The sequence below is a fragment of the Zonotrichia leucophrys genome, chromosome 28, assembly GCF_028769735.1.
Source record: "Zonotrichia leucophrys gambelii isolate GWCS_2022_RI chromosome 28, RI_Zleu_2.0, whole genome shotgun sequence".
NCBI classification, from domain to species: domain Eukaryota; kingdom Metazoa; phylum Chordata; class Aves; order Passeriformes; family Passerellidae; genus Zonotrichia; species Zonotrichia leucophrys.
In genome coordinates, this window is record NC_088197.1 from 312126 (window position 1) to 336787 (window position 24662).

Genomic DNA, 24662 nt, shown 5'->3' on the forward strand with positions numbered 1-24662 from the left:
AAGACTCAGCACATGAGCTCTGCTGCAGTTCTTTGCTTGTGAACAAAGTTGTCTCTGTGTCTTATCCTGGCTGGTAGGACCTGACAAGTGTACTTGCACCACTGTCTCAGCACTTTAAATTTTTCCCACCTAGCTTAGGCAGACAGTGGTCTGTGTGGCCATGCCTTAATCTTTGCCAGTTTAATCACCTGTTACCTAAGGCTGAACGAGGTGCGTGGGGGTGTGTGGAAAGCCCCTCCTTATACTCTAGTACAGGTCAGGGCCTGTGCAGTCTGAACTCCCAAGTGTTGTAGTGCTGCATTCTCAGGATCAAATGGTGAGCAGGAAGTCATCACTGAGCTCTCTAGTCCCACACACTAATTGGAAACAGCATCATACCCTTCCCAAAAGCCACTGCACAGCACAACAGCTCCATCGAGTCAGTGAGGTCTGAAGCTTCTGCAAGGGCGTAACTTTGGGCTGGAGCAAAGGTCACAAGTCTGCTGGCTTGGCCATGGGATGACAGCTCATAGGCAGGGGTCAGCCAAACTCCATGAATTTTTGGCAGATATTTCTGGCACCCATCCAACTAAGAAGGTCATATTTTAATGCACAGCATATTTGGCCAGGTCTTAAGATGGGACAGGCTTCATTTATTTATAGAAAAAGTTTAGAATTTGTACCTTTCTATGCAAAGCAGTTATCAAATGCTTTGATAACAACCAGCAGGTCACACAACACCTGCAAGGCTGTCTTCACCCCTTTGCAGCATCAGAAAAATGTACAGTAGCTGAGGGGTTAGTGCATCCTCTGGCAGTTACTCCTCTCATTCACCACCTTCCCTGAGTGGTGAAATGCAGTTTCAGAGCTTGAGGTTCTGCACAATCCAGCCTTGGACAGCTGTCACTTTGGTGTAGACACCAGGGAAGAATGGCCTGGCACAGCCATAGCCCCAGCTTGTGATTCCTGCTAGAAACCACTTCCCTGAAGGTTCTTTACATGCCAGGGGCCCACCTGCATCACCCTGCAGAGAGAGGAAAAGGATCCAGTATCAAGCCACAAGCAGTGCAGCTTCCCCAGCCATGAAATGTTCTTTCTCTCTGGGGCAGGGGCATTTGCTGTCCTGTTTCCCACTTCCCCAGGAGCTGCATTCCAAGCTGGATAACTGCTCAGTGATGTACCTGCATGAACAATCTGAAGCTGGGGTTCTGGAACATAGAAGGGTGTGTTTAGAGATACTGTAGGGTCGTAGAACAGGCCCCATGTGGTCTCCTAGCATTACCTCTCTGTGTATTTCCCTGACCTGTCACAGGTTGGTGGGGCAAGCAGCAGGAGGTGTATGCAGGATGGACATGGATAAAAGCAGCAGCCAGTTGATGGACAGACAGACATCTGAGCTAGGGGAGGCAGGGCAGGGCCCTCCTGAGACAATATAGTCTAGGGACTTGGCACGAGTTTGCTGTGTCCCAGCCACAGCATTTGTTGCTCTTGCACTCACTGAGCAGCTGTCGACGGTGCCCTGTGGGAAACCAGCACACAGCATCCTGCTGCTGATCTGGACAGGGTAGAACTTTTTGCAGGCCTGGTCTCCGATCACGTTCACTGCTGCTTTTTGCAGATGCTTTGACATGAGACCTGAGGAGACAAGTATTGCTGTTAGCTGGGTGAAGAGCACATGGGAAATAGCAGCATGTGAAGTGGGGTCTCTTACTTGCTTGCCAGAGGGAGAGACCTGCTCTGGGAAAGTGAGTCACCTGGTTCAGCAGAGCAAACTCCGGAAGGTTCCTTGGGTGTGTCATTTGTCAGGCAGCTTGGCTGACCAGACACAAATTGGAGTGGTCCAATTTGGTATTGGGATGGTTCTTGTACTGCAGAAGCACAGCTGGAGCAGCTGCTGTGGGGGTGGAGAGCACAGTGGCTGGCAAGTAGAAAGCTTGGGAAAGCTTCAAGAGGAAAGAGGTGTGATAAAATGGAGGAGTAGTGTGCATGGTAGCTGGGGAGGAGATGATGGTGACACCAGGCCTTGCCCAGCTTGGTATCCTCTGCAGCATATGGCCTAAGATGGGAGTGCTTGGGGCAGTGGTGTGGGAACTTTGATGTTTGGGCTTGCAGTGTTGCAGTGTAGGTGGCCAAGCACTGAGCTTGGCCATCATGGTTGTGGGAGGGCCCTCTTTATCCAGTACCTCCTTCCTTTGTGGAGCCCCAGCCTGTGATGAAGCATCTGGCCCCTTCATGGAAGATGTGAGAATTGTCTGGGAGACATATAGGTCTGATGGTGCTGCTGAACATGACAGGTGTGCTCAGCTCCAGTAGTGCCACATCATAGTCTAGGCTGTAGACGTTGTAAAATGGGTGTTTGTAGATACGAAATATTTTCTCCATTTTGCCATCGATGCCACTCAGGAAGGGTGTTCCTAGATAGGCCACCCACATTTTGGGGTCACTGTAACTGCAGAAAGACAGCTGGCTGTTAGGAGCATAGCCTCACAAGGAGGGCCATCCCTCCACTTTTGGGGCTGGCCACACCTTAGGAGGTCAGGACCCCTGTCTCCATAACCAGTGAGTGTACTCAGGCTTCATTCCATCCATTCCTTTTCACACTTACCTCTAGGGGCATTTCTCTGATAGGGGGTGTGTGCTTCCTGTGGGGCACAGCATGCCAGCCAGGTGCTGGACCACGAGGGAGGGGAAGGGCAGGTTGGCTGGTGGCACTGAGGCAAGAGCCAGCTGACTTAACTAGCTTATCTCAGACTTACATGTCAAAGCAGTGAGCTGCAGAGAGCAGCCACCGGTCAGCAATAAGGACAGCCCCACACTTGTGCTCCTTCCGCCGGAGCCAGAGACTGACTTGCCAGGGCCATTCTCCTCGAGCCGCGCTGCTGCCGCCCACGATCTTGCTAAAGGCCAGAGCTGTTGTTGAGCCACAGTCTGGAACACAGGAAGAAGCACCATGGTTTTAAAAAACCATAAATGGAAGGAATTACTTCCTGCCTTCCATAACCTGTGCTGTGGGACAGCCTTCTGGGGGAGCATGTACAGGACAGTAGGATGTGATGAATTCAGTTCACCCAGCTGAGGCAAGGCTTGATGGACAGGGTGTATTTTGCAGACTTGTTATCACAGATCACACCTTCCAGGGATGTGGTATGTGAGGAACAGGTATTTGGATGGCCTGGCTCAGCTATCAAACAGCAAGGAATGTGCAGCCCAAAGTGCAGTCCCAGGGATGCCAAGATACTTTCTGGGCTGCCATGTTGTGCAGACCTGTCTTGCCACCTTGTGCTACCAGACTGACTGGCCAAAAGGCCTGTGTGCTGGGAAATAAGTTCTTATGTCTGTGGCAGAGTAGAAGAGGCTGCACTTTCTGGCAGTAAATTTGGATCCAGCTCATCCAGCTGTATCTTGTTTTAGGCTCTGGCAGAGCAAGTATGATCTGGACCATAGTGGGCTAGCCTCGGACCCAGTGTCTGGGCCCAAGGCAGCCAGTGTTAATATGGTGGGTACCACTGTGGAGTCCAGGTCATGCAGGTAGAGCTGGCAGCAGCCACGGGCTACAGAGGAGAACTCACCACAGTTGTGCTCATCGAAGCCATTGCTGCAGTCCTCAACACCATCACATTCGGGATTTTCTTTTCCAATACACACCTTGCTGGAACACTTGAAAGTGAGGCTGGTACAAGGCACCACTAGAAGGCAATAACCCATGACCTGCTCAGTACCCTCTGTGCTGGAGGCCTCCTGCCCACATGTCAATGCATCAGTTATCAGTTTTACCTGGGGTTTGGGTAGGCTTGGCAGTCTCGGTCGTTGTCAGAGCTGTAGAAGTTTTGCTTGTGGTTGTATTCATCTTTGTCCGCAGGGTGGTTCTGCCGGCTGGACCTGCAGCCATTGTGCTGGGCTGGATAAAAACAGCTGTGGTAGAAGTTCTAGGGATGGCTGAGCTCGAGGGGATGCTTGTGCCACCACTGGGCAGCTGGGAGATGGTGTCCAGGATCCAGTCTGTGAGCTTGGTAATTCTGGAGTACACACCAGGTCTCATAGCCTGGGCACAACCAAATCCCCAGCTCACGATGCCAGCAAGGTAAAACACTCCTGGAGTCACCTCACAGGCCAAGGGCCCACCTGAATCTCCCTGCAGAAGAAGCAAGGCAATGGCTGCTCAGTCCAATCAGGTCTGCTCTCAGACAAACCAGAAGCACTTAACTGCCCTCAACTCCTTCCTCCAGCCTTGTGGGCCTGTCTGCTGTCATGCAATGTGTATGCAGGGCATGAGCGTGGAGAAATTGAGGTTGGGGTCAGTGACTCAACCTAGCTCCTGTCAGCACCTTTCCACAGCTGCCACCAACTGCCACTGACTCATTGCCACAGGAGGAGACCTGCTTCATCCAGGATTTGTCTGGCCAGACAGAGTGGTGGGATGTTGATTTAAGTAATTCTCAACTTGGTGGAGCTTTATTTGCTTTCCTAAATCTCCAAAGAAGTGGGCTGGGGTTTGTTTTGTGCTCCAGTACATGTGAATTACACAGCTGGATTACAGCAGCTCAGTAAATATTTCACAAGGATCTGCTGAAAGCAGAGTTAGCCCAGCTTTCTAGAACAATCTACAGCGTAGAGAAATTCCACACTTTTACCTGGCATGAGTCTACCATCCCCTCCATGAAGCCAGCACAGATCATTCGGTCAGTGAGGGAGAAGTTGTAGAGGAAGTTGCAGGTGTTCTGTTCTATGATGCCCACAGATGCTTTCTGCAGGATCTCGGGCTTGGTGTCTGCATGAAAATCACAGAATTAGTGAGTGCAGCAGAGGGAAGGAGCTAGCTAATGGCTTTTAGACTGACTCAACACACATTTTGGGAAAACAGGCTCTAATCCCACATGGGAATTGACTCCTATAAAACCTGTTTTCTCTGCAGCCCTGAAGCTTGGCGTTCACCCCAGGGTGCAGTTTTGTGTCTGTGCTAAGGATTCTGCACAGTTTGTGTCCCATGCTCCTGAGAGTTTGTGGGCTTCTTGTCAGCTGGACTTGTTTGGTAGCACATGTGCCACTCTCAGGCTTTCTCCTTGTAGTGGGATCTTTGCTTATGCTCATTGCTTGAACACCTCTGTGACTGAGTGGCTGACATGCCATCCTGCCAGAGGTGCAGCAGGCTCTGAGGCAAACGTCTGACACTTGTTTAGCACAGCAGAGCTACTGAGGGTGGTCCGGCAGGTTTCTCCTGGCTCCCACCAAGCTGCCTCTCCTTAAGATAGTGCTCTGTGTGCCTTTATTCTTGCTTATTCTTGTGTTTCTGTCAGTTCCTGACTGTCCCTGTTACTGATCCCTGTCCTATACATTCCTAGGAATGTGGATTGAGCACAGGCTTTGCTGCTTAGGGTATCACTGCTCCACGGCAAACCAGCAGGTAATGCATTACTGCTTACCATTCCCTTCTTGGAGGTCACCCCATCCAGAAATGAGGCATTTCTTGCCAACAGGAAACTTCTGCATGGCAAGTGGGAGGCACACAGGCTGTATGTATTTGTTGAAGGCAAGAGGTCTTGCCAGTTCAAGTACAGCCACATCAAAGTCCAGAATCATGGGGTTGAAGAGGGGATGTGGGATCACTCTTGTTACATTGACTTTCACTGCATTCTCGTCTGTTCCGTTTATTGATGTTGTTCCCACATAGGCTTCAATCTCTTCTGGCATTGTCCTGCAAATACATAAACCTAAATGTGCATACTCACACATCCCTGGCATGAATTCTGACATTGAAATTAGAGACAGCTTTACATGATCAGCATGCAGCAGAGCAGCCCTACTAAGTCAGGCCCAAAGAACTGTTTCCGGCAGTGGCACCTGTTGGATATTACCTGAAGAGCAAATAAACATACAATAATAATCTTCTCTTCACCTTCAGGAATTTATGATTTCAGGAGTATTCTGGCACACAGGCGGTGTCTCTCTATTCAGTAGATCTTGCTGGATTTTTTGGTTTTAGTTGGATTTTTCTAAAGTTGTGTTTTATTCTTTTTTTAACCCCAGGTGAATTTTAAATATTTAGCTTAATTAGAAAAACTTCCTTGGCTTCCTTTTGATTGTTTTCCACCTGCTCTTGTCTTAAAAAGACAGTCAAAAGGCATTCCCTAAACATCTTTGTACCCTTCATTATTGTACAGTCCCATCAAACACTGCCTTCCCATTAGTTGTTTTTTTTTCCCAGGTCTAGTCTGATCTATTTTGTTGTGCTTGTTATGATGCTGCTCCACACCCTGCTCATCCCTGAGCCTTGTGAACACAAGCACACGGTGTTACTCTTGCCCTCCCTGTGATGTTGGAGCAGTCGGTGTGCTGTGCATTACCAGCAACATCTCACTCATCTCCCATATTTTTTACTGCATTCCTGTGCTCATTAACTGCCTCTGCCACAGGACTGCAGCTGTCAGAGCAATATCCACATGTTTCTGACCTCTTGGTTTGAACTGCAATAGCTGATGAAGGCTCATCCTCATTCGCAGACAGACAGCACTATTGGTTTTGCTGTGTACCTCATTTCACACTTGCCTACCTTGCATTTCACTTGCTCCTTTATTGCCCAGCTGTTTAATGCATGAGGTTGTCTTAAAATCCTTCAGAATTAATAACCCACCTTTTCTGCTTTCAGGAATTTATTCTTGACAAGCATTATCTTCTTGCTACTCACTTCTTTAGGCTACTTATAAACCTAGGCTTGGGTTCTTGCAGTTTAACAGAACTATGCAGGATTGAACTGACCATTTTCCCTTTACCAACTGACCATGTGTCTCTATTTCACATATTACAGACAATTTTTAAAGGTTAAGTTTATTAAAGAAACTCTCTTGTGGCACTTTCTTCCACCCCTCTTAGATATGTTGTCCTTTCTCCCTGATCAGGCTGCTTTAACCTTTCTCTGCCTCATTCCAACCTCCCCACAAACTCCTTTTTGCTATGAATGTCAAGCTATAGCAAAAATTAATGTCCAACATGTGTTCTTGATTTCCATTTCTTGACCCCAGTGCCACACTGTGGATTTGGCTGCGCAGCCCTGCGCCGGTGGGCAGGTGAGCTGGAGCAGGGACAGGGATGGGCTCTTACTCATTGAAGCAGTGAGCTGCTGACAGCAGCCAGCGGTCCCCAATGATGGTGGCTCCACAGAAATGTCTGGAGTCTTCTTTCAGGCTGACTTGCCAAGGGATCTCTCCTCTGGAAGCATCTGTTCCTCCCACAATCTTGCTGGGTTTAGAGAACCCGGGTCGTCCTCCACACTCTGAACAAAAGTCGAAGCATGACTTGTGAGTATTGCTAGCAGAAGATAAGCAAGAAAAGACTTCACTCTCTAACCAGTAGGGCTTAGCAGGGATAGGTTAGGCCTGAGGTGTGAGATATCTACCCAAGCCCTGCTGGCTGATAGTGGCAGTGCCTGATGGTGGCCATGTACAGCTGGACTTTCACATAAAATGCTGTTCTGCATCTTGCTCTCAGCAAGCTGTGAATCCCGGGCCTTTCTTGAAGGCAGAGTAATCAGTAGCCCCATGCCTTTTAGCCTTGCCATTCCAGATAAAATATTATTCTAGATTTAGAAAAACACCCTTCATTTGCATTTCCTTGCAAAGCTGCTGGGAGCACTCCTTGGAGTGGACAGGTCATCCTACAGACACTTGCCCTCCTTCCCTTCAGGGAGCATGGCTGCTGTGAAGGGACAGCTATCAGTTTTGAACTGCTGGGAGCTCCTTAGGTGGCAAGCAAAAGTAAGTGATCAACAGATTAAATACTGTCAGATGCTGCTGTGCCTTAGTGACCTGTTCTGGGCCTGCCAGAGCAGACCAGTTACACAGCAAGATTACAGTCACAAAAGCAAAGGAGCACATGGAACTGCAGAAGTACTGAGTGGCTTTGCCATGTTGCTCTGCACTCAGCTAGGGCAGCCATATAGTGGCTTTGTACCTTAGCACTTTGGCAAAGTTGTGTGGCTCACCCTACAAAAGGTCAGCTTAGGTTACTGGAGGAATGAACCTGATGTTTGGACCTATACCAGCCACTCTGCCTGCCACGATGCACCCACTGTGGGTGCTCGTACCTTGTGGTCCTGCTGCAGCCCCTGGCCTGCTGGCAGCTGGGGCTGGTAAGGTGGTCGGTGTTGCTCCAGTGGTGGTGTTGATCTCTTCAGCACTGACCATGTTACTGTTAGTCCTCAAGTGCACTGGAGGAACAGTACGGGCTATGGAGGTAGGAAAGGCAGAAATAGCATCCAAGATCCAGTCTCTGAGTTTGGTAACACGTGTGTAAACCCCAGGCCGCCTGGCTTCAGCACATCCAATACCCCAACTCACAATTCCCGCCAGAAAAAACCTGCCAGATGGTTCTTGGCAAACCAGAGGCCCACCAGAGTCACCCTGCAAGAGAAAGCAGATGGTGAGCTCTCCCTGGGGAAGCACTGAGCTTGCCCTGGCCACCCTCAGCATCCCTCTACCAGCTGGAGTCTCTCCGTCCCTTTACATTTGCTGCAGCCTAGTGATGAGCGGAGCATCTGGGTGCTGGCCTTTGGGTGTTCCTCCATGTGGGCACGCTGTCCTGCTATTACACAGAAGCCTCGTGCCCTTTATATGCCAGAAGAACAAAGGACACAATCTGTAAAATCTAGGATTAAGCATTTCTACTGCTTTAATAATTTGTTAAACCTCATAAAGGTTAATCCTAGCAGCCCATACACAACCAGATGATGGGTGTTCATTGCCTGATACACAACACAGGGAGACCACATTAATGTTTGCATCAGGTTTTCTTGATGTCAGAAGTGGTTCAGTTCTTGGTTCTTGTGGGGCCCTGTGACCATCACTGATGGACATGTGGTGTCGGTGAAGCTGGTAATGCCTTCTGGGGATGAGATTGCTCTCAATCAGTAATTAATAACCAGATGGATCATGTTCATCACCCAACTTTGAATCTTCAATTCTTGGCCCCTTCTCTGGTGTTTGTGCTGTATTTGGTGCAGAAATACAAAGCACTACCACCAGAAAAGTGCAGATTTGTTTAGCTGGTTTCTGTTGGTTTGAACGTTCCTGCCAAGCCACAGAGACAGACCTGGAAATCAGAGTCTTCCTCTGGTATCACAGTTCTCCTCTCTCCATACTATCAAAGGCAGGCCTGTCTCCAGCTCAGCACTTGCAGGATGGAAAAAACTAAAAAACCACTCTGTTGTTCACCAAAAACTGTTGTGTACGTTTTAGTTTCCACTGCAGCCCTTTGCCCATCTGGATTTTTATCTGAAGACCTGTGTGGAATATTGGTAGGGCCAGCCCTGATGACAGTTCAGGAAGACAAGAAAAGTAGTTAATTAACTGAAAGAGCCCCTTAAATAACAGTACCCTGCTCTAAGCAGTAAAGAACATATCCTCATTTGTGTCTTCTGCAGTCACTGATCTGTGCTTGGGTCCAAGGCAGGGCCTCAAACCTCAGTGGGAAACAGTGACCACAGTGTCAGTTCTGCTTATTGAAGTGTCACTTGATGCATCCTGGGAGGGAAAAGCTTTATGTGGGCAGGTGTGCCATCTTCTCTGGCAAAGCTTACCTGACAGGAGTCAACCTTCCCCTCCAGGTAGCCAGCACACATCATCCTGTCTGTGAGGACATGGCTGTAGAGACTGGAACATAGGTTCTGGTCTAGGAGCTCCACTGTTGCTTTCTGCAGGAACTCCGGTTTCACCACTGAATGAGAAAGACACAGTTGTGAGCTCAGTGCAGGAAGCCCTGCACAGGATCAGCGGCTCAGGGTACAGCCCACCTCAGCTGGCCAGAGCAAGGTCTGAGTTCCATTCCCCTGATGCCTTCTGCCCCACTCACACCCCACCACGTCTGCTCTGCTGCCTGCCATGCTTTGCTTACAGAAATCCTCCTTGAGGTAGCCCCAGCCAGAGATAAGGCACTTCTTGCTGGTGGGGAAGTGATGGCCAGCATCTGGCAGGCACACGGGCTGGATGTACTTAGTGAAGGTCACAGGTTTCTTCAGCTCCAGCACGGCCACATCATAGTCAGCTGTGTCAGCGTTGTAAGAGGGGTGTGGGATGATCTGTGCAATGTCCATCTTCACTGCACTGCCATCTGAGCCTCTGAGGGAGGTGGTCCCTGTGTAAGCTGCCCACATGGCTGGGTCCTGAAACCTAGAGGAGAGACAGTGGGAGCCCTGTGAACCTGCAGCCACAACACTGTCCTGCAAACCCAAACTGCCTACTGCCCATCCTGCCATCCAGGAAACTCCTCATTCTCCCCGTGGTGGAGCAGAGAGGTGCAGTGGGAGTTTGGGCAGATATGGCAGCTTTTGGAACAGGGATGGAGGGTGCAAAGTGGTGTGACTGAAACTTACTCAGTAAAGCAGTGAGCAGCAGACACCAGCCACTTCTCTGTAAGGATTGCAGCGCCACAGAAGTGCTCATTGTTCTCTCGAAGGCTGACTTGCCATGGGAACTCCCCTCTGGATGCCTCTGAGCCTCCAACTATCCTGCTGGCAGTCTGCATGGCAGGACGACTCCCACAGTCTGAAAGGGAGGAGAAACTCAGTGCCCCAGGATCCTGCTACTGCACCCCAGCAACACGCTCCTGGGGGCAAGTGGGAAAAGCTGCTTCAGCTTTGTGTGTGCTGCTGGCATATCTTCAAGCAGCAGGGTGGTACTTGGGATGTCACAAAGCAGCCTTTACCCTGCAGGCTTGGGAAGAGCACTGCAAAGCACTGGGCCATCACAGCATCCTCCCTGAAACTCTTCTAGAGCAAGAAACTGTAGAGCAGCATCCTGACTAGTTTGATGAGCTTAGCTACTGCCTTGTGATAAGCTTCCAGCAGCTCATGGGCATGTGGCTCTTGTCCATTGTGCCAGCCCACCAGTAAGGTGGACCTTGTCACCACAATCCATCACAGTTGATGGGACTAAGGTGTTTCCAGGGCACAGTGTCCCTCATCCCAATGCAGCCATTTACTATTGCCTTGAAAAGTCATGGCATGTCCTTGGCTGTTTTCAGTGCCTGACAGCCACTGGTGTCTCCCCGTGTCAAGGTCTGCCAACAGTGGGTTGTGGCTGGGTTCTATGTCCAGGACACCTGCTGTGGGAGATTCAGCACAGCCCCTTCCATCAGAGGCATCATCACAGCCTGTCTGGCTGTCACATTCAGGGCTTTCTTTTCACATACTGGATGTTGGAGAAGCCTGTGTCCCAAGAGCAGCTCCCTGGGGACAGCAAGGCTTGTGTCACTCATGTCTTCTGCAGTCCACACAGCAACTATCCCCTGCCTTCCCCAGGGGCAACCACCCCTGTATCCTTGTCCTTCTGCTCCCTGGCTGCCCCAGAGTCCCTGCAGGATGGTGCTGGGTGCAGAACTGCAGCTTGTTTTGAGCTTGCAGGCCCCTGGACCACCAGGCTATGAACAAGATGGGGCCCAAGCCTGTATCTGTATCCAGGCTGCTGGTGAGGAAGAGGAGGACGAGGCTGCAGAGTGCAGGTGATTCTTCCTGCTGCCTGGCTCTTACCTGATTTCAGTCCAGGTCTGTGGGAAGAAACCTTACTGGGACCTGGGACAAAGAGGAAGGAATCAGGATCAGCAAGGACAGGGCATCCCAGCCTCAGGTCCTGGAGCTGTGTTCCTGGGCTGGGGCTGCCACGGCCTTTGCTGCATCTTCCTTTCCTGCCTGGTGATCTCTGTGCCCACCTGTGACCAGTGTGAGGCAGGGCCCAGGTCCACAGAGCAGGGGAGGCACAGCTCCCTAGTGCCCTGCAAGCTTTGGGCTGACTCCATGCGCAGAGAGAAATTCCTAAAAGCTGTGAAGTGAGCTGCCTCTCAGGAGCAGACTGGGGCTGAAGCTATGCAAAGCTGTTTGCCTATAGCCAAGGGGACTCCAGCACCTTCCATTTGGGCAGCACAAGGCTCCCAGAGATCCAGGGATCCTGCCCTGGATTCTGGCAGAGGGTGCAGAGGGAGCTACAGAGGAGCCCACGCCTTCTTGTTTCCCAGGCTCATGGGTTTTTTTTAATTGGCTGGACCTGGAGTCCTACAGAAGGAAAGCCAAATTTCTTGTCAGGTGGTTTCAGAGAGTAATTCAACTATGATGAGAAATAGCAACCTGAGCTGCAGTTATTGCTACAACTCTGAGGTCTGCCTAAGGGCTGCTGTGCACAGGTAGGCACAGAAAATCCAGCCATTAACCTCCTGGAGCTTCATTCCCTATCCCTCAGACTGATTTCAGGTGCTGCAAGAAAAGCCAAAATAGTTGCAATTCATGCTTTAGGTTCTGTCCTTGTTGTGGGTCCCTCAACCTGCTCTTGCAGTGCAGAGCAGCAGGACAGCATTAGTAGTGTTGGAGAGGTATCTGGGGACTCCACAAATGTCTCTTAAGCTGGCAAGATCTAGGCTGGATTCTGCTGTTGTCTGGTGAAGCTGGAGCAGCTGGGAGCCAGGCAGATCATGTTATCAGTTTGCTGGGTGCCTGCCAACACCCCAATTTCTAACACTGACTGGACACTCAGAGCTAAAACCCTGCAGCAGTTGGGCTGACTCACGGTGGCTTAGCTGTGTGCCCCTGGGTGCCAGCAGCCCCAGCAAAGGGCAGCGGGGCTGTACCTGTGAGAGAGGCTGAGGAGATGGTCCCGTAGGCAGCCAGGGAGAAACCCTGCTTGTGCAGGGCAGCGGCCAGCCCATGCCTGAAAGCTTCCTCCTCCAAGGTAGAGCTCAGGGGCTGGGAATCCTGGGGGCTGAAGAGGAGGCGGAAATGGACGATCACACCGGAGTTTCCATTCCTATTGGGAGACAGAGAAGTAAGGGCGACCTTGGCTTCATGGTCAGTACAAGGGTCAGGTTCCTGTGCTCTCTACAGGGAACCCAAAGGAAACAAATCTTAATATTTTGATTCTTAATAATTTAAGATTTCTCTGGAGATGTGCTCTGGGTTGACATGATCATTTGAATTTTTTTTTTTTTACCTTTGGCCCAAAGCTGTGGTTAAACAAAATTCTTTTCCTCTGCCTTTCTGACTGCATTTTGAAATTTAAAAATCCAGAACATTGTTGCAATCTCAGACGAAAATCCAGCCTTGACCAAAAACCAGTTTCTCTTTGTACTAGCTTTGAACAAGAGACACAGGTATGGGTTCACCTTCTTGGTGAGGCTTGTCAGAATTCTCTGAAACATGAGCTGTAGGGTCTGCAGAGATAGCTGCCTACACTCACCGGTAGCCCAGGATGGTGCAACCAGTGCAACTCCAGTTCAGCTGGGAGTCCTGGAGACTGGACAGAAACTGCAAAGCAAAGAGTGATGGTCACACATTTACTGGACCCCAAGGAGATGGGAATAGATGATGCCTGGGATTTTGCTGGAATGTGGAGCTGTTGGTGCCTGGTCTCTTGCTCTGTAAGCAGAAGCACCCATGTCCAGCTCATATGTAAACTTTTTCCCACCCTGGCTTTTAGGGCATGAGGCAGTATATCTTTTTTCTATGTAAGGAATAGGCCTGAACACATGTTTCCCACTCCATGAATGTCTCTCCGGACCTTGACAGGGCCTCTCAAAATGTCGTTCAGCCCCACAGTGTACCCTGCTGATGTTTAAGAAGTCCTAGTTTTCCTCCTGCCCTTGGCTTAGAGATTCTGCTGGTGCTACCACCACAGTATTTCACAAGTGTTTTCCCAAGGCCCAGATAACTCACCAGCCTCTCAAGAGCAGGTGTCAGCACCCTGTAGTAGTCTGAGTTCTCTGTCTGTAAGCTGCTATTGAATGGGATTCCTTGCAGCTCCACTGTGTGCTCAAAGCTGGCCTCTCCTGTGGAATGGCAGGCTGCCAGAAAGGGAAGGTGTCTGTCAGAGGCAGCTTTCCTCACAGCTTTGCAACATGAATATCATCCTGTCTCCTTCAAACCCCCTGTTTTTAGCAGCTTGACTATCCCTGAGCATCCCAGCTGCCTCGGGGGTGCCCCATAACTGGACTGGGGTACCCTGTGCATGTGCAGGAATAGCATTTTGTACTGAACTTGTTTGAACTTGAAAACAGTGGGTTTTTGTCAAGCCTGAGACAGAAATTCATGAACAGATGGGTACAGCCTGGCAACCTGAGATTCGCACTATCCTTGCAGGAACAGCCTCGGGAAGGTTCTGCTGGGTACTGAAGCCACCTCAAAAACTGTGACTGTACAGCTGGCATGTGTCAGCCATGTCATGCTGGGGTCTCACTGGCATGCTGGCCTGAGGTGGCCATGGGGCAGCAGAAGCAGCAGGAGAGAGGTGGAAGAGGGAGGGAGATGGTGGCCATGCTCTGGAGTGGGACAGTAAAACAGGCAGTGCTCAATGGCTGCAACGGTCATGGTAGGAAATGGCAGAGGCAGCAAGGTACAGTGACAAGAAATGTCAAAGTCACAGAGACAGACTACAGGACAGAATCATAGAATAATGGAATTGTTTAGGTTAGAAAAACCTCTGAGATCATTGAGTCAAATCATTTCACCAGCACTGCCAAGGCCACCATGTCCCCTAAAGCCACATCTACATGTTTCTTAAATCGCTTAAATTGCAGGGATGGGAATTCCATCACTGCTCTGGGCAACCTGTGCCAGGTCTGGACAGCCCATTCAGTGAACAAATTTTCCCTATGTCCAATCTTAAACTCCCCTGGGCCACCTTGAGGCCTTTTCCTATTTTCTGTCCTTGTTCCCTGGGAGCAGAGCCCAAACCCCACCAGGCTGCACTCTCCTTCCAGGAGTTGTGCAGAGCCAAAAGGTTCCTCCTGAGCCTCCTTTTCTCCAGACTGAGCCCCTCAAGCTCCTTCAGTTGCTCCTGGTGCTCCAGCCCCTTCCCCAGCTCTGTTCCCTTCTCTGAACACGCGCCAGCCCCTCAATGTCTTTCTTGTCATGAGATGTTTTAAAACTGAACCCTGGATTTGAGGTGGGGCCTCACCAGTGCCCAGCACAAAGGGACGGTCACTGCCCTGATCCTGATGGCCACACTATTGCTTCAGCAGATCAACATCCCACCCAGCTTGGGTCATCTGTGAACTGACTGAGGATGCCCTCCATCCCCACTGATGAAGATAATTAACAGGCCTGGCTTCAAAGTGGCCCTGAGGATCACCACTGGTCACCAGTCTCCAGCTGGATGTGACTCCATTCACTCCCAGCCTCTGGGCCTGGGCATCCTGCTAGTTTTTACCCATTAAAGAGCACACCCATCCAAGCCATACGCAGCCAACTTCTACAAGGAAATGTTTATGGGAAATGGTGTCAAAGGCTTTACTGAAGTTGAGATAGATCAGATTCAGATGCTTTCCCTCATCCACTAGGTAGGTCATCTTGTCATAGAAGGACATCAGATTGGTCAAGCAGGAAAGGAATAGAGCATATGTATCATGAGACACTGAAGATAAAGGGCTCCAAAGTCACGTAGTGAGAACATGAGCTGACTACAGCCCTTGTAGTTTTTGTGCATTGTGCAGAAAGGTGTCTGCATTTTGATCTCAGTAGGAGGATTTTGAGATTTTTGCTATAAGCAGTGCGGACCACTTCTCTTTTGGAGTGCTAAACTGAAAGAATGTAGCTGGCAGCACACTCACCCAGCAGGATCCCCAGGCAGAGGGCTGTTGCAGTGCCTGCCACGGCAGCAGCAGCAGTTACCTTCCAGCAGCAGGCCCCCCGTCTCCTCCTCTGGGTGCCTTGCCCTGGCTTTATCTGCTCCATGCTTTCTGAGCAGCTCTACAGATGGGCTCTGTGATTAAAAAGAAGAGGAGGAAAATTACAAGACTGGGATGAAATCTGTCATGTCAGCTAAGGTTACCACAGGAGCATCACTGTATGCTCCTGCTGGACTATTCTGACCTGGCAATGGAAGTCTTGGCATTAGGCTACGTGTAACCCCGAGGTGCATGTTATATGGATTAAAGCTCTCTAAATAATAAACCTCACCCTGTAGTTGTTCATGAGGCAGACTCCAGGGTGAGGTTTCATATAGCCCAATGCTATTTCACATTTTTTGCAGGAATTCTGGAGGAATTATAAAATCACAGTGGGTGATTCCCCCCTCCACTTTACAGCATTTAGCTGAGAGCTCCCAATGCCTAGTAATGTAGAGCAATTAATATGTCCTTTGCTTACAGCTTTGCTGCTATCCTGATAGTGCTGGCCAGTGCTAATGCTGGCCACAGGAGTAGATTCTCCTTCCCTGTGGCCAGCATTAGCACTGGTGCTTCCAGTATTTTGCCCCAAGTGGTCCTGCACCAGAAGCAAAGCTCCTTCATGTCACCTCTTCTGCCTCCACGTTTTCCTTTGCTTGACTGGTTTCACTATGTCAATGCTTTTCATGCACTGAAGATGCTCAGATGGGATATGTTGCTCCAAGTGTGAATTCAAAAATGCCCAAAATAGAAAGAGTACCTCTCTTGTTTTTTGTTTTTTTTTCCTCTGCAGTTTTTCTAGTACAAGCCAGACTATATTTGGCCTTCATTTGCACATCAACAACTGGATATTACTAGGAATGAAACCAGCCTGTAATATATATAGTTATTACATCATTCAGACAGGTTAGTATCTGCAACAAGCCCGATGAGACAAGGAGGGACACTGATTTCCTGTGGTCCTAAAATGTATTAAATTACTGTATTAATATTTCTCCCTCATAGGCATGAAGAAGACGCACAATGCTGCTGTTCAAACTGGCAGGTTGAAGTTGTCTCAGACAATTTGTGAGATCAGAGTGGAAATCCACAGAAGTCCATTCCTCTTGGCCAAGGGTCCAGAGTGATTTTTTTGAGAACTCAAACTCTAACTGTTGGGGAACTCAGATTTACAGAAGACACCAGAAAAGCCTTGGCAAGGCACAATCACCTCTCAAACTTACTCTGTCTTGATATCGAGCGTCAAGAGTACAAAACCCACCCAGCTCTTCCCTCCTCAGTTCCTGAGTCTGCCCTGCTGAGGGACATCTCACATGTCACATTCCTATCCTCTCAGGGCTGGGAGAGGTTGGGCTGCCACAGCAGCGATTCCCTGCCGCTGTAAATCAGACTGGGACTTCAGAGAAGGTGCAGAGGAATGGCCTTTTCTAATGTAAATGCATTCAGCAATGAAAGGAAGAGGGGAGGAAAGGGACACAGGGAGAAGCAGCTCCCTGTTTCAGAAGAGCTTTTCAGTGTTTTCCAAGAGGCGTCAGCAGCTCTTTAAACAGAAGCTTCTAGATAAGAGATTTTAGAAGGTCACTTCTTTGTGAGGCAGCAGACAGAGAAAGAGGAGAGGGAGGGAGAGTCTGTCCAAGATGCCTCTTTTTTTCTAGCAGACACCCAAATATTCTTTTTCAGCTGTAACTGAGCCTGGCACAGATTGGCACTGTGGCCCCCGGGTTCTGCTAACAATATCTCTGTTTGACAATTCAGCTCTGGCTAAGGGGAGACAAGTAGGGAACCTTTTCTCCAGTGGTCCTTGTGGCCTGAATACATACAGATGAGGAATCTCTCCTTCCCTCTTTCGGTAGGTTTTGGAGTCACTGTCCCTCTTGCAGTGTGCTGAATGTGGGCACGCAGAAATCCAGTTCAGGTGTGCTGCCCAGTGCAACAGTGGACTTCAATGGACCTCAAAGGTAGAACAGATGCGTCTGAGGAAAAAAATAAAAATTGCAGACAAAACTGGCTTGGGCTTTTTTTTTTTTTTTTTTTTTTTTGACAATACAATCTTAGTTGCATGTAAAAGTCATACTACAAAAAAAGGTACTTGGAAACCTAGAAAAAAGTTTGCATTAGTGATTGCAGAGGCATTTTAACTGGAAAATAGTCTATTTAGAGAAACTTTCTACTTCCCAAAACAATCAAAACTTGTCTTTGTTCTCCCTTTTAGCATATTTTCTTTTGCTGTCAGTGGTGTGAGTTAAAAAGAATTAAAAGGACATGTAAATGGAAACCCATTTTGCAACAGCAAAATAGAGGTTGCGATTTTTTTTTTTCTGAAAGATAATAAGGATCATCTATAAGTCATAGTGGAGATCTGTGGCAAGAAACTATACACAGTGAAAAAAATTGTGACATAAAATCAGAGGAGAGAAAATTAGATTTTTTTAGTAGGGCAGAAACTGGGAGAGTATTAACAGTCATGAGTTTCCAATAGGAATACTGAGAAATAAAAGCACATTTATGGTTTTTTTGTAAGCTTATAAATTGTAAGTGGTTATAAAATATGCCTTTGTAAGCAGGGTGTGGGGAACTCTGACCTAAGAGAGTCCCTGCACCAGTGGGGTGTCTTTTCACTGTTACATTTTAGCAGAGAAGGCATGTCTGATGTGCAGCACAGAGTCAGCAAGAGCTGTCCTGCAGACTGTCACCATCTCTGGCTGTCCCTGAGGATCTGCCACAGTGCTGGGAGTTGGCCACCACCCCTGCTCTGCTGCTGCTTGGCAGCATAGAGTTTGTCTTCTCCACAGAAGTCTGAATTTTTCTCTAGGGCAGCCTTGAGCCACTCCATAGGATTTCCTTGGAAGATGTCTTTTATTTCTCAGCTGATTCAAGTAGGGAAATTGTAAAATATAAAGTGTTATGGTAAATATATTCCTTTATCCAATTAGCTAAACAGTCACTAACACCCACTCTTCTTGTCAAAGAGGAAAAGTAGGACGTGAGTGTGTGTGTGTGTGTGTGACTGTGTGACTGTGAGTGTGTGTGTGACTCTGTGTGTGTGTGACTCTGTGTGTATGTGTGAGTGTATGTAAAAGTGTGTGTAACACTGTGTGAGAGTGTGTGTGACCTCACGTGTATGTGTATGTACACAAGTCTGTGTATGACCTCACATGTATGTGTGTGTGATCGTGTGTGTGATCGTGTGTGTGATTGTGTGTGTGTGTGTGATTGTGTGTGTGTGTGTGTGCATGCACACGTGTGTGTGGGGGAAGATCCCATGCAGGAGCAGCAGAGGGACAAGGCAGGGCCCCAGGAGAGGCCCCTGGTTGTTGGCCCGTGCCTGGGACAGCCCCAGCCTGGCTGTGGCAGGTGCCTCTCCAGCTCAGGTGATTCCACACACACCTGCAGGGCTGGCCCAGTCTCCAGCACAAATCGTGCAGGTTCCTGTTTCCAGGTAGAAACTGTCTTCTTGCAAAATGCCACAGCTCCTGACTCTAAAGCACAGTGGTGACCTCCCAGTTGGCTGCCCAGCAAAAGGGCTGGTTTTCTTCATTCACCTCCACATACCCTGGCCTTCTTTCTTCCACTGCTTGGTACTTCTCTTCCTTCACCTCACCGCATCTTCACCTTCATGTTTTCACCTCCTGAGACCTTTTCTTCTGCCTTTTTAGCCCTCTGCAGTCTCTCTCCCATGAGAACAGGAGTGTTTACACTCCTGTCTTGCTCTGCACTGGCCCAGGCTTCCTGCTGCTCTTCTCCAGCTTCTCCCATTCCCAGTCTGCCAGCCCCTACCAGCAGCCCTCAACCACAGGGACGCAAGCTGAGGTGCCCTGCTCTGAGCTGTTGGCCAGAGGAAAGAAAGACAGGAAAGAAATGGTGGTACCCGTGTTTTCAAAAGTCAACTTCATTTACAGATAACTGATGCAAGGAAACCCTGATGTCCTCCAAGGGACAATGTAAGAAAACCACTGCCCCATCCCCACACACCCCCCCTGATGGTGAGTCTGGGCTGCTCTGGGGTCTTTGTGCTGCATTTCTGTATTCTAGCATGCTTGGTTTCTCCCACACTGTGATGATAAAGGGCAGCCAATATGCTGCAACCATTTGAATAACCAAGTGTTAATGGAATATTTGCTTCATCCCATAATGGGGTACTGTGGCTCTTAGCACAGCAATACAGTGTCTGCTGAGCCTTCAGACACGGGGGCTGTAAAACTGTCTCACTATGACCTGTAAATCCTGTAAACCCAGACAGAGCCTTTGCAAAATGATGGCACAAGTATGAAAAACATGCCACTTGCTCAAGGCAGACCACAAGCTCAGCAGCAGATCTGCCTGCAGCCTCAGCAAGTAATGAGTCTGTGGCCAAAGGCAAATAAAGGACTATTGATTTTATCACCAAGATAAGACTTGTAGCACTTCAGAGGGGGAATACAGCAGAAGCAGGATAGTTCTCCAGAAGGAGGTACCTCAAAATCAGAAAGCAGACTCCGATATGTTATTACTTGGTAGGTTCACCATCCAAAATCACAGCTGCCAAAACAATAAACCTTTGGTGACATATATATGACACCAAACCTGAGCCTGAGCAGGAGAGAAGACACTCATTTGCTGCGAGATGAGAAGCACGACCACAGGAGATAACAGATGTGGCTGTGCAAACAGATCTGCTGGCAGAGCAGGGTGGTGGGAGCAGCCAATCTGAAATATCTCTTTTAAAATGGGGTCAAGCCTAGTGATTTTATCCTTACAGCTGAGAATTTAGTTGCATTGAAACAAAGCTCAGAACTTGTGCCAGCAGGTACTGAGAATGGTAGAATACTTTTGTAGGGGAGTGGATTTCTAACCAGTGGTATCTGTTGGGTGGTGATGCAGTGTGAGGTCATGTCAGCCTGGAGATGGCAAGAACTGTGTGCCAGTTCATCCTTATGGCTCACTCTCTCTCTGAGTGGGGCTCCAGAGAAGGGAGTGCAGGAATTTATCCCAACATTGTTGCTTCCTGGTAAGCCCCTATATTTCCCCTTAAACCTTCTGATGCGATGATCTTATGTCATGAAAAAAAAGTGTATGCAGAGACAGCAGCAGCTGGTCAAACAGATAAGAGATGGGTTATGATGAACAGAGCTCTCAGCATCAAAGGCAAACCTTCCCAAGACCAGCAGACACCGGCTTGGCTACATGGCCTTTTGTTTTGTGTGACATGAGCTTCACCTATCACAACACTGGTTCCCTGGACCAGCCAACACAGCATTTCTCTAATCCTTTTGCTTTAACCCATCTCCAGTTTCTGTAATGGATGTATAGAGCATATCCATGTCCCCACCTCTCTGCAGGTTAACATTTAGAAGTGGTTGTGCTGCATTTAAAAGGCTAAACCCTACTTTCAAGCAGAAAGAAGCTCATGTCACTTAAGAGAATGCAGATTGAGCTGAGGACACCTCATATTATTAAGGTGAGTGAAAAGCCCTGACACTGCAAGCTCCCAGATCATGCAAGTAAGCAAATCTAAAAGCCCCTGCCACTCAGAGTACTGAGGATCCTGAGCCCCTCTTCACCTGCAGCACTCATGGAGATGCACCTGGTTCAGCTGTAGTCCTGCTCCCAGCAAGCCAAATGACACTGTGCTGGCCTTGTTTATTGTCCCTCCTCGTCTACAAATGTCTCTCAATTTACAAGTAAGAAGATCCTCTCCCTGCCTGCCAGCTCAGCAGTCTCAGCTGGGGCATGACAGACAAGCTGAGCTCCCCAGTGCTCGCATTGTCACAGGTAACAAAGGCTCTAACATCACTTCCACCTTGGAGACACTCACCCTGAGCTCTCTCTCTCTGGTAACAAAGTACTGGGCAGATTTGTACCTGCAATTACTTCTTAAACTTGTAGCCGTGGATTACACAATAAAGTAAAGGCAGCCTTGCCCCCCTTACCCCCCCAACTCTGCTGGCTTGAAAACTCAGTACAGATAGTAAATACTGAATACACATAGGGAGTATCCAGTAAGCCAGGAAGTCCATGTTTGTCTGTTACTTTCCACAATAGGAGCACTATATAATTTGATACTTTTCAGCTCATGAATGGCCAAGAAAAACTCACATGCTTAACTCATGGCATTTCCACCACTGACATTCAGTCACCTCCCCTGAACACTGCCCGGCCCAATGTGAGGGTGTGGGAGAAATCTTGGTCCCAATGAAGCTGATGGACATACTGGGACCAGAGGCTCTTGGAGAAACAGGGGCTAAAGTAGAGGTCTTCAGTTGGCAAATAATCACATTTTATTCTTTCTTACCAGCTTACATACATTAGAAGCAACGTGTAAATTACATTTTTACCTAGCTTCAGCTGTTATTACAGATTGACAGGTAGGCATTAGTGTTCATAGATATGAAATCCCCAAGCTGCCCTGAAATCAGTTACCTGCAATGCATGCTCCCTCAAAGGAAGAATTTACACAGAGAAACCAGCAAGTGATGAATGGTATCAGTCAAGCAGTGCACTCTCAGCACTTGAGTCAATGAGAGTAAAACTCTCCGTGTATCGATATGGGACAGTGCCACATGCTGACCTCCAGAGCTGAAGCTGTGTAACCATGCCCAGCTTTGGGCAGCTGCGTGACTGTGCCTAGCTGTGGGCAGCTGTGTGACCGTGCCCAGCTTTGAGCAGCTGTGTGACCATGCCCAGCTGTGGGCAGCTGTGTGACTGTGCCCAGCTTTGGGCAGCTGTGTGACCATGCCCAGCTGTGGGCAGCTGTGTGACTGTGCCCAGCTTTGGGCAGCTGTGTGACCGTGCCCAGCTGTGGGCAGCGCTCCGGCCTGGGGAGGCCACACCGGGCAGAGGCCACAAGACGCGGGCACACAGCGGCTGCTCCAGTCCTGGACCTGCTCTGGGCAGTGCTGCCCGGCTGGACCTCGCTCACAGAGGCCTCCATTAGCACACCTTGCTCACAGAGGCCTCCCTCAGCACACCTTGCTCACAGAGGCCTCCCCTAGCACACCTCGCTCACAGAGGCCTCCATTAGCACACCTCGCTCACAGAGGCCTCCATTAGCACACCTTGCTCACAGAGGCCTCCCTCAGCACACCTTGCTCACAGAGGCCTCCCCTAGCACACCTCGCTCACAGAGGCCTCCATTAGCACACCTCGCTCACAGAGGCCTCCATTAGCACACCTTGCTCACAGAGGCCTCCCTCAGCACACCTTGCTCACAGAGGCCTCCCTCAGCACACCTTGCTCACAGGGGCCTCCCTTAGCACACCTCGCTCACAGAGGCCTCCATTAGCACACCTCGCTCACAGGGACCTCCCTTAAGCCAGATCAGGAGCTGTGCCCGAGCTCTTTGCAGGGCAGCCTCAGGGCTGGAAGACATGTGGATGTGAAGCAGCATGACTCTCAAGCCCTTCCCTTCAACCATGGGAACAAAGAACCATCCAGCTACAGAAACATTTCTTTAGGCTCAAATAATGGTGCTATTATAAGTCCATAGAGGTTGTTGATAAGAGTTTGTCCCATGTCTAGGTCGAAGCTGCTCGCTGCCATGGCTGTTTCACTCTTTTATTTCCTACATTGATAATATTGATTTTTTCAGCTTTTAAGTCTGCATTACGGTCAAAGTTGCACTTTTTGTTTTCCATGAAGTACTTTGAGTTTTCTTTCTAGAATATTTCCTAATTTGTTATAGCTTTCAAATAATATAGACCATTCTCTGCATTTGGTTTCCAAAGCGTTTAAGTAACTAAGACATTTCTCTTAATCAGTACTTTCAGAGAAGGGGGTCTAGAAATCACTGAATCATGTTAGAGTTACATAGAATCGAAAAGCACTAAAAAGCAATCCAGCACTACATAAGGAAAACTACTTAGCCATAAGTGACTAAAAGGATGCACAGAAGTTTTTTCCATCTTTCAATCTTTTTTTTCCACTTTCAGTAAAAGGTGAGTTGAGCTGTTTTCCCCACAGGCATTAAATTCAGAAACAGGCTGTTTGCTCAGAGCCAGCTAAGCACGAGGGATTTCCCCAAGCACGGGAGAAGCAGTTTCAAACTCCAGCTCGGCTGAAAATCTGCGGGGGCAGGCAGCAAACCTGTCTGACCCTGATGGAGAAGCAATGAGGAAGAACAGAAGGAGGTGGTGAAGAAGGAGGAGGAGGTGAAAAAAAGAGCAGCAGCAGCAGGAGGAGGAGGAGGGCTGCCAGGCAGGAGGGATCGCGGTGGGACCGCGGGGCGAGGAGCGCCCAGGGCTGGGTGGGTACAGCCGCCGGGAGGGGTGCGGGTTTTTCCTCTTCCCTTCCGAGCCAAGAAAGCTCGGCACCTTGAAGGAAGTAAAAAGGGCTCCTAAGAAGGAGCAGGGACTCACCTGCTTTGCTTTTCCCGTTGCCGCCAGCTGCCTTCCCCGGCAGCTGACCCGCCCGGGCCTGCGGGGCGCCGGCGGCGGCGGTGGGAGGCACTGGGGGAGTTCGCGGCGGAGCTTAAAGGCGCAGGCTGAGCGACAGGAACGGCTCAGCCTGAAGAGCTGGTTTGTTGCTTTCACTGAACTTTGGAATTAAGTAATTTCCACCCCCAGCCCCCTCCTCCCCCTGCTTGCTCCCCAGCTGCCTGCGTTGGAAGCTGGACCAGTGATGCCCCAGCTCCTGCATCTCCCCAGTCACCAGACGTTCCTGCAGTTCGCTGTACGACTCCCATCCTCTCCAGCAGCAGCACCTAAAGGAAAAGAGCTGCCTGAAGTGGGGTGGTTCATACCTGCAGCACTGCACCGCTGAATTTCCTCCCATCGGCAGCTCCCACACTGGGGATGATCTCTTAACCATGCACAGAGAAACCATAAAGGGAGCGGTATTCCCAAAAAACCCCACTAATTTCCTCAGTCAGACATCCATAGCCCTTCCAGTTCATACTGTATTTACCATCCTTATAATCCTATTTGTCATCGTTTATGTGTTAGAACAGCCTAACTGCTGCACAGGAACAGGCAGGGGCTATCCAGCATCACACACACTCACAGCAGAGGCCAAAACTGGAGAGAGTTCCGCAAGTGACCCTTCTGCCATCTTGAAAAGGCAAAAAGTAGATGAAA

At 49.3% G+C, this 24662-nt stretch overlaps 1 protein-coding gene across 4 annotated transcripts; it reads right to left on the reverse strand.

The window, feature by feature from the left end:
* Positions 1-636: 636 nt before the first annotated feature.
* Positions 637-24038, reverse strand: TMPRSS9 (transmembrane serine protease 9). Of its 4 annotated transcripts, XM_064734540.1 has the most exons (20): positions 23946-24038; positions 17433-17585; positions 15556-15707; positions 13664-13791; positions 13188-13255; positions 12583-12758; positions 11495-11536; positions 10340-10511; positions 9862-10136; positions 9548-9684; positions 8057-8372; positions 7075-7246; positions 5400-5671; positions 4611-4747; positions 3754-4111; positions 3549-3665; positions 2736-2907; positions 2163-2428; positions 1478-1614; positions 637-1003 (listed from the first exon to the last, which is right to left on the reverse strand). In XM_064734540.1, the coding sequence occupies exons 3-20, from the start codon at positions 15677-15679 to the stop codon at positions 842-844; spliced, it is 3231 nt and encodes a 1076-aa protein (XP_064590610.1). In that variant the 5' UTR covers positions 15680-15707; positions 17433-17585; positions 23946-24038; the 3' UTR covers positions 637-841. The 4 variants fall into 4 exon arrangements, with proteins under 4 accessions (XP_064590610.1, XP_064590611.1, XP_064590612.1 ...); XM_064734541.1 differs by lacking the exon at positions 17433-17585; XM_064734542.1 differs by lacking the exon at positions 11495-11536.
* Positions 24039-24662: the final 624 nt, after the last annotated feature.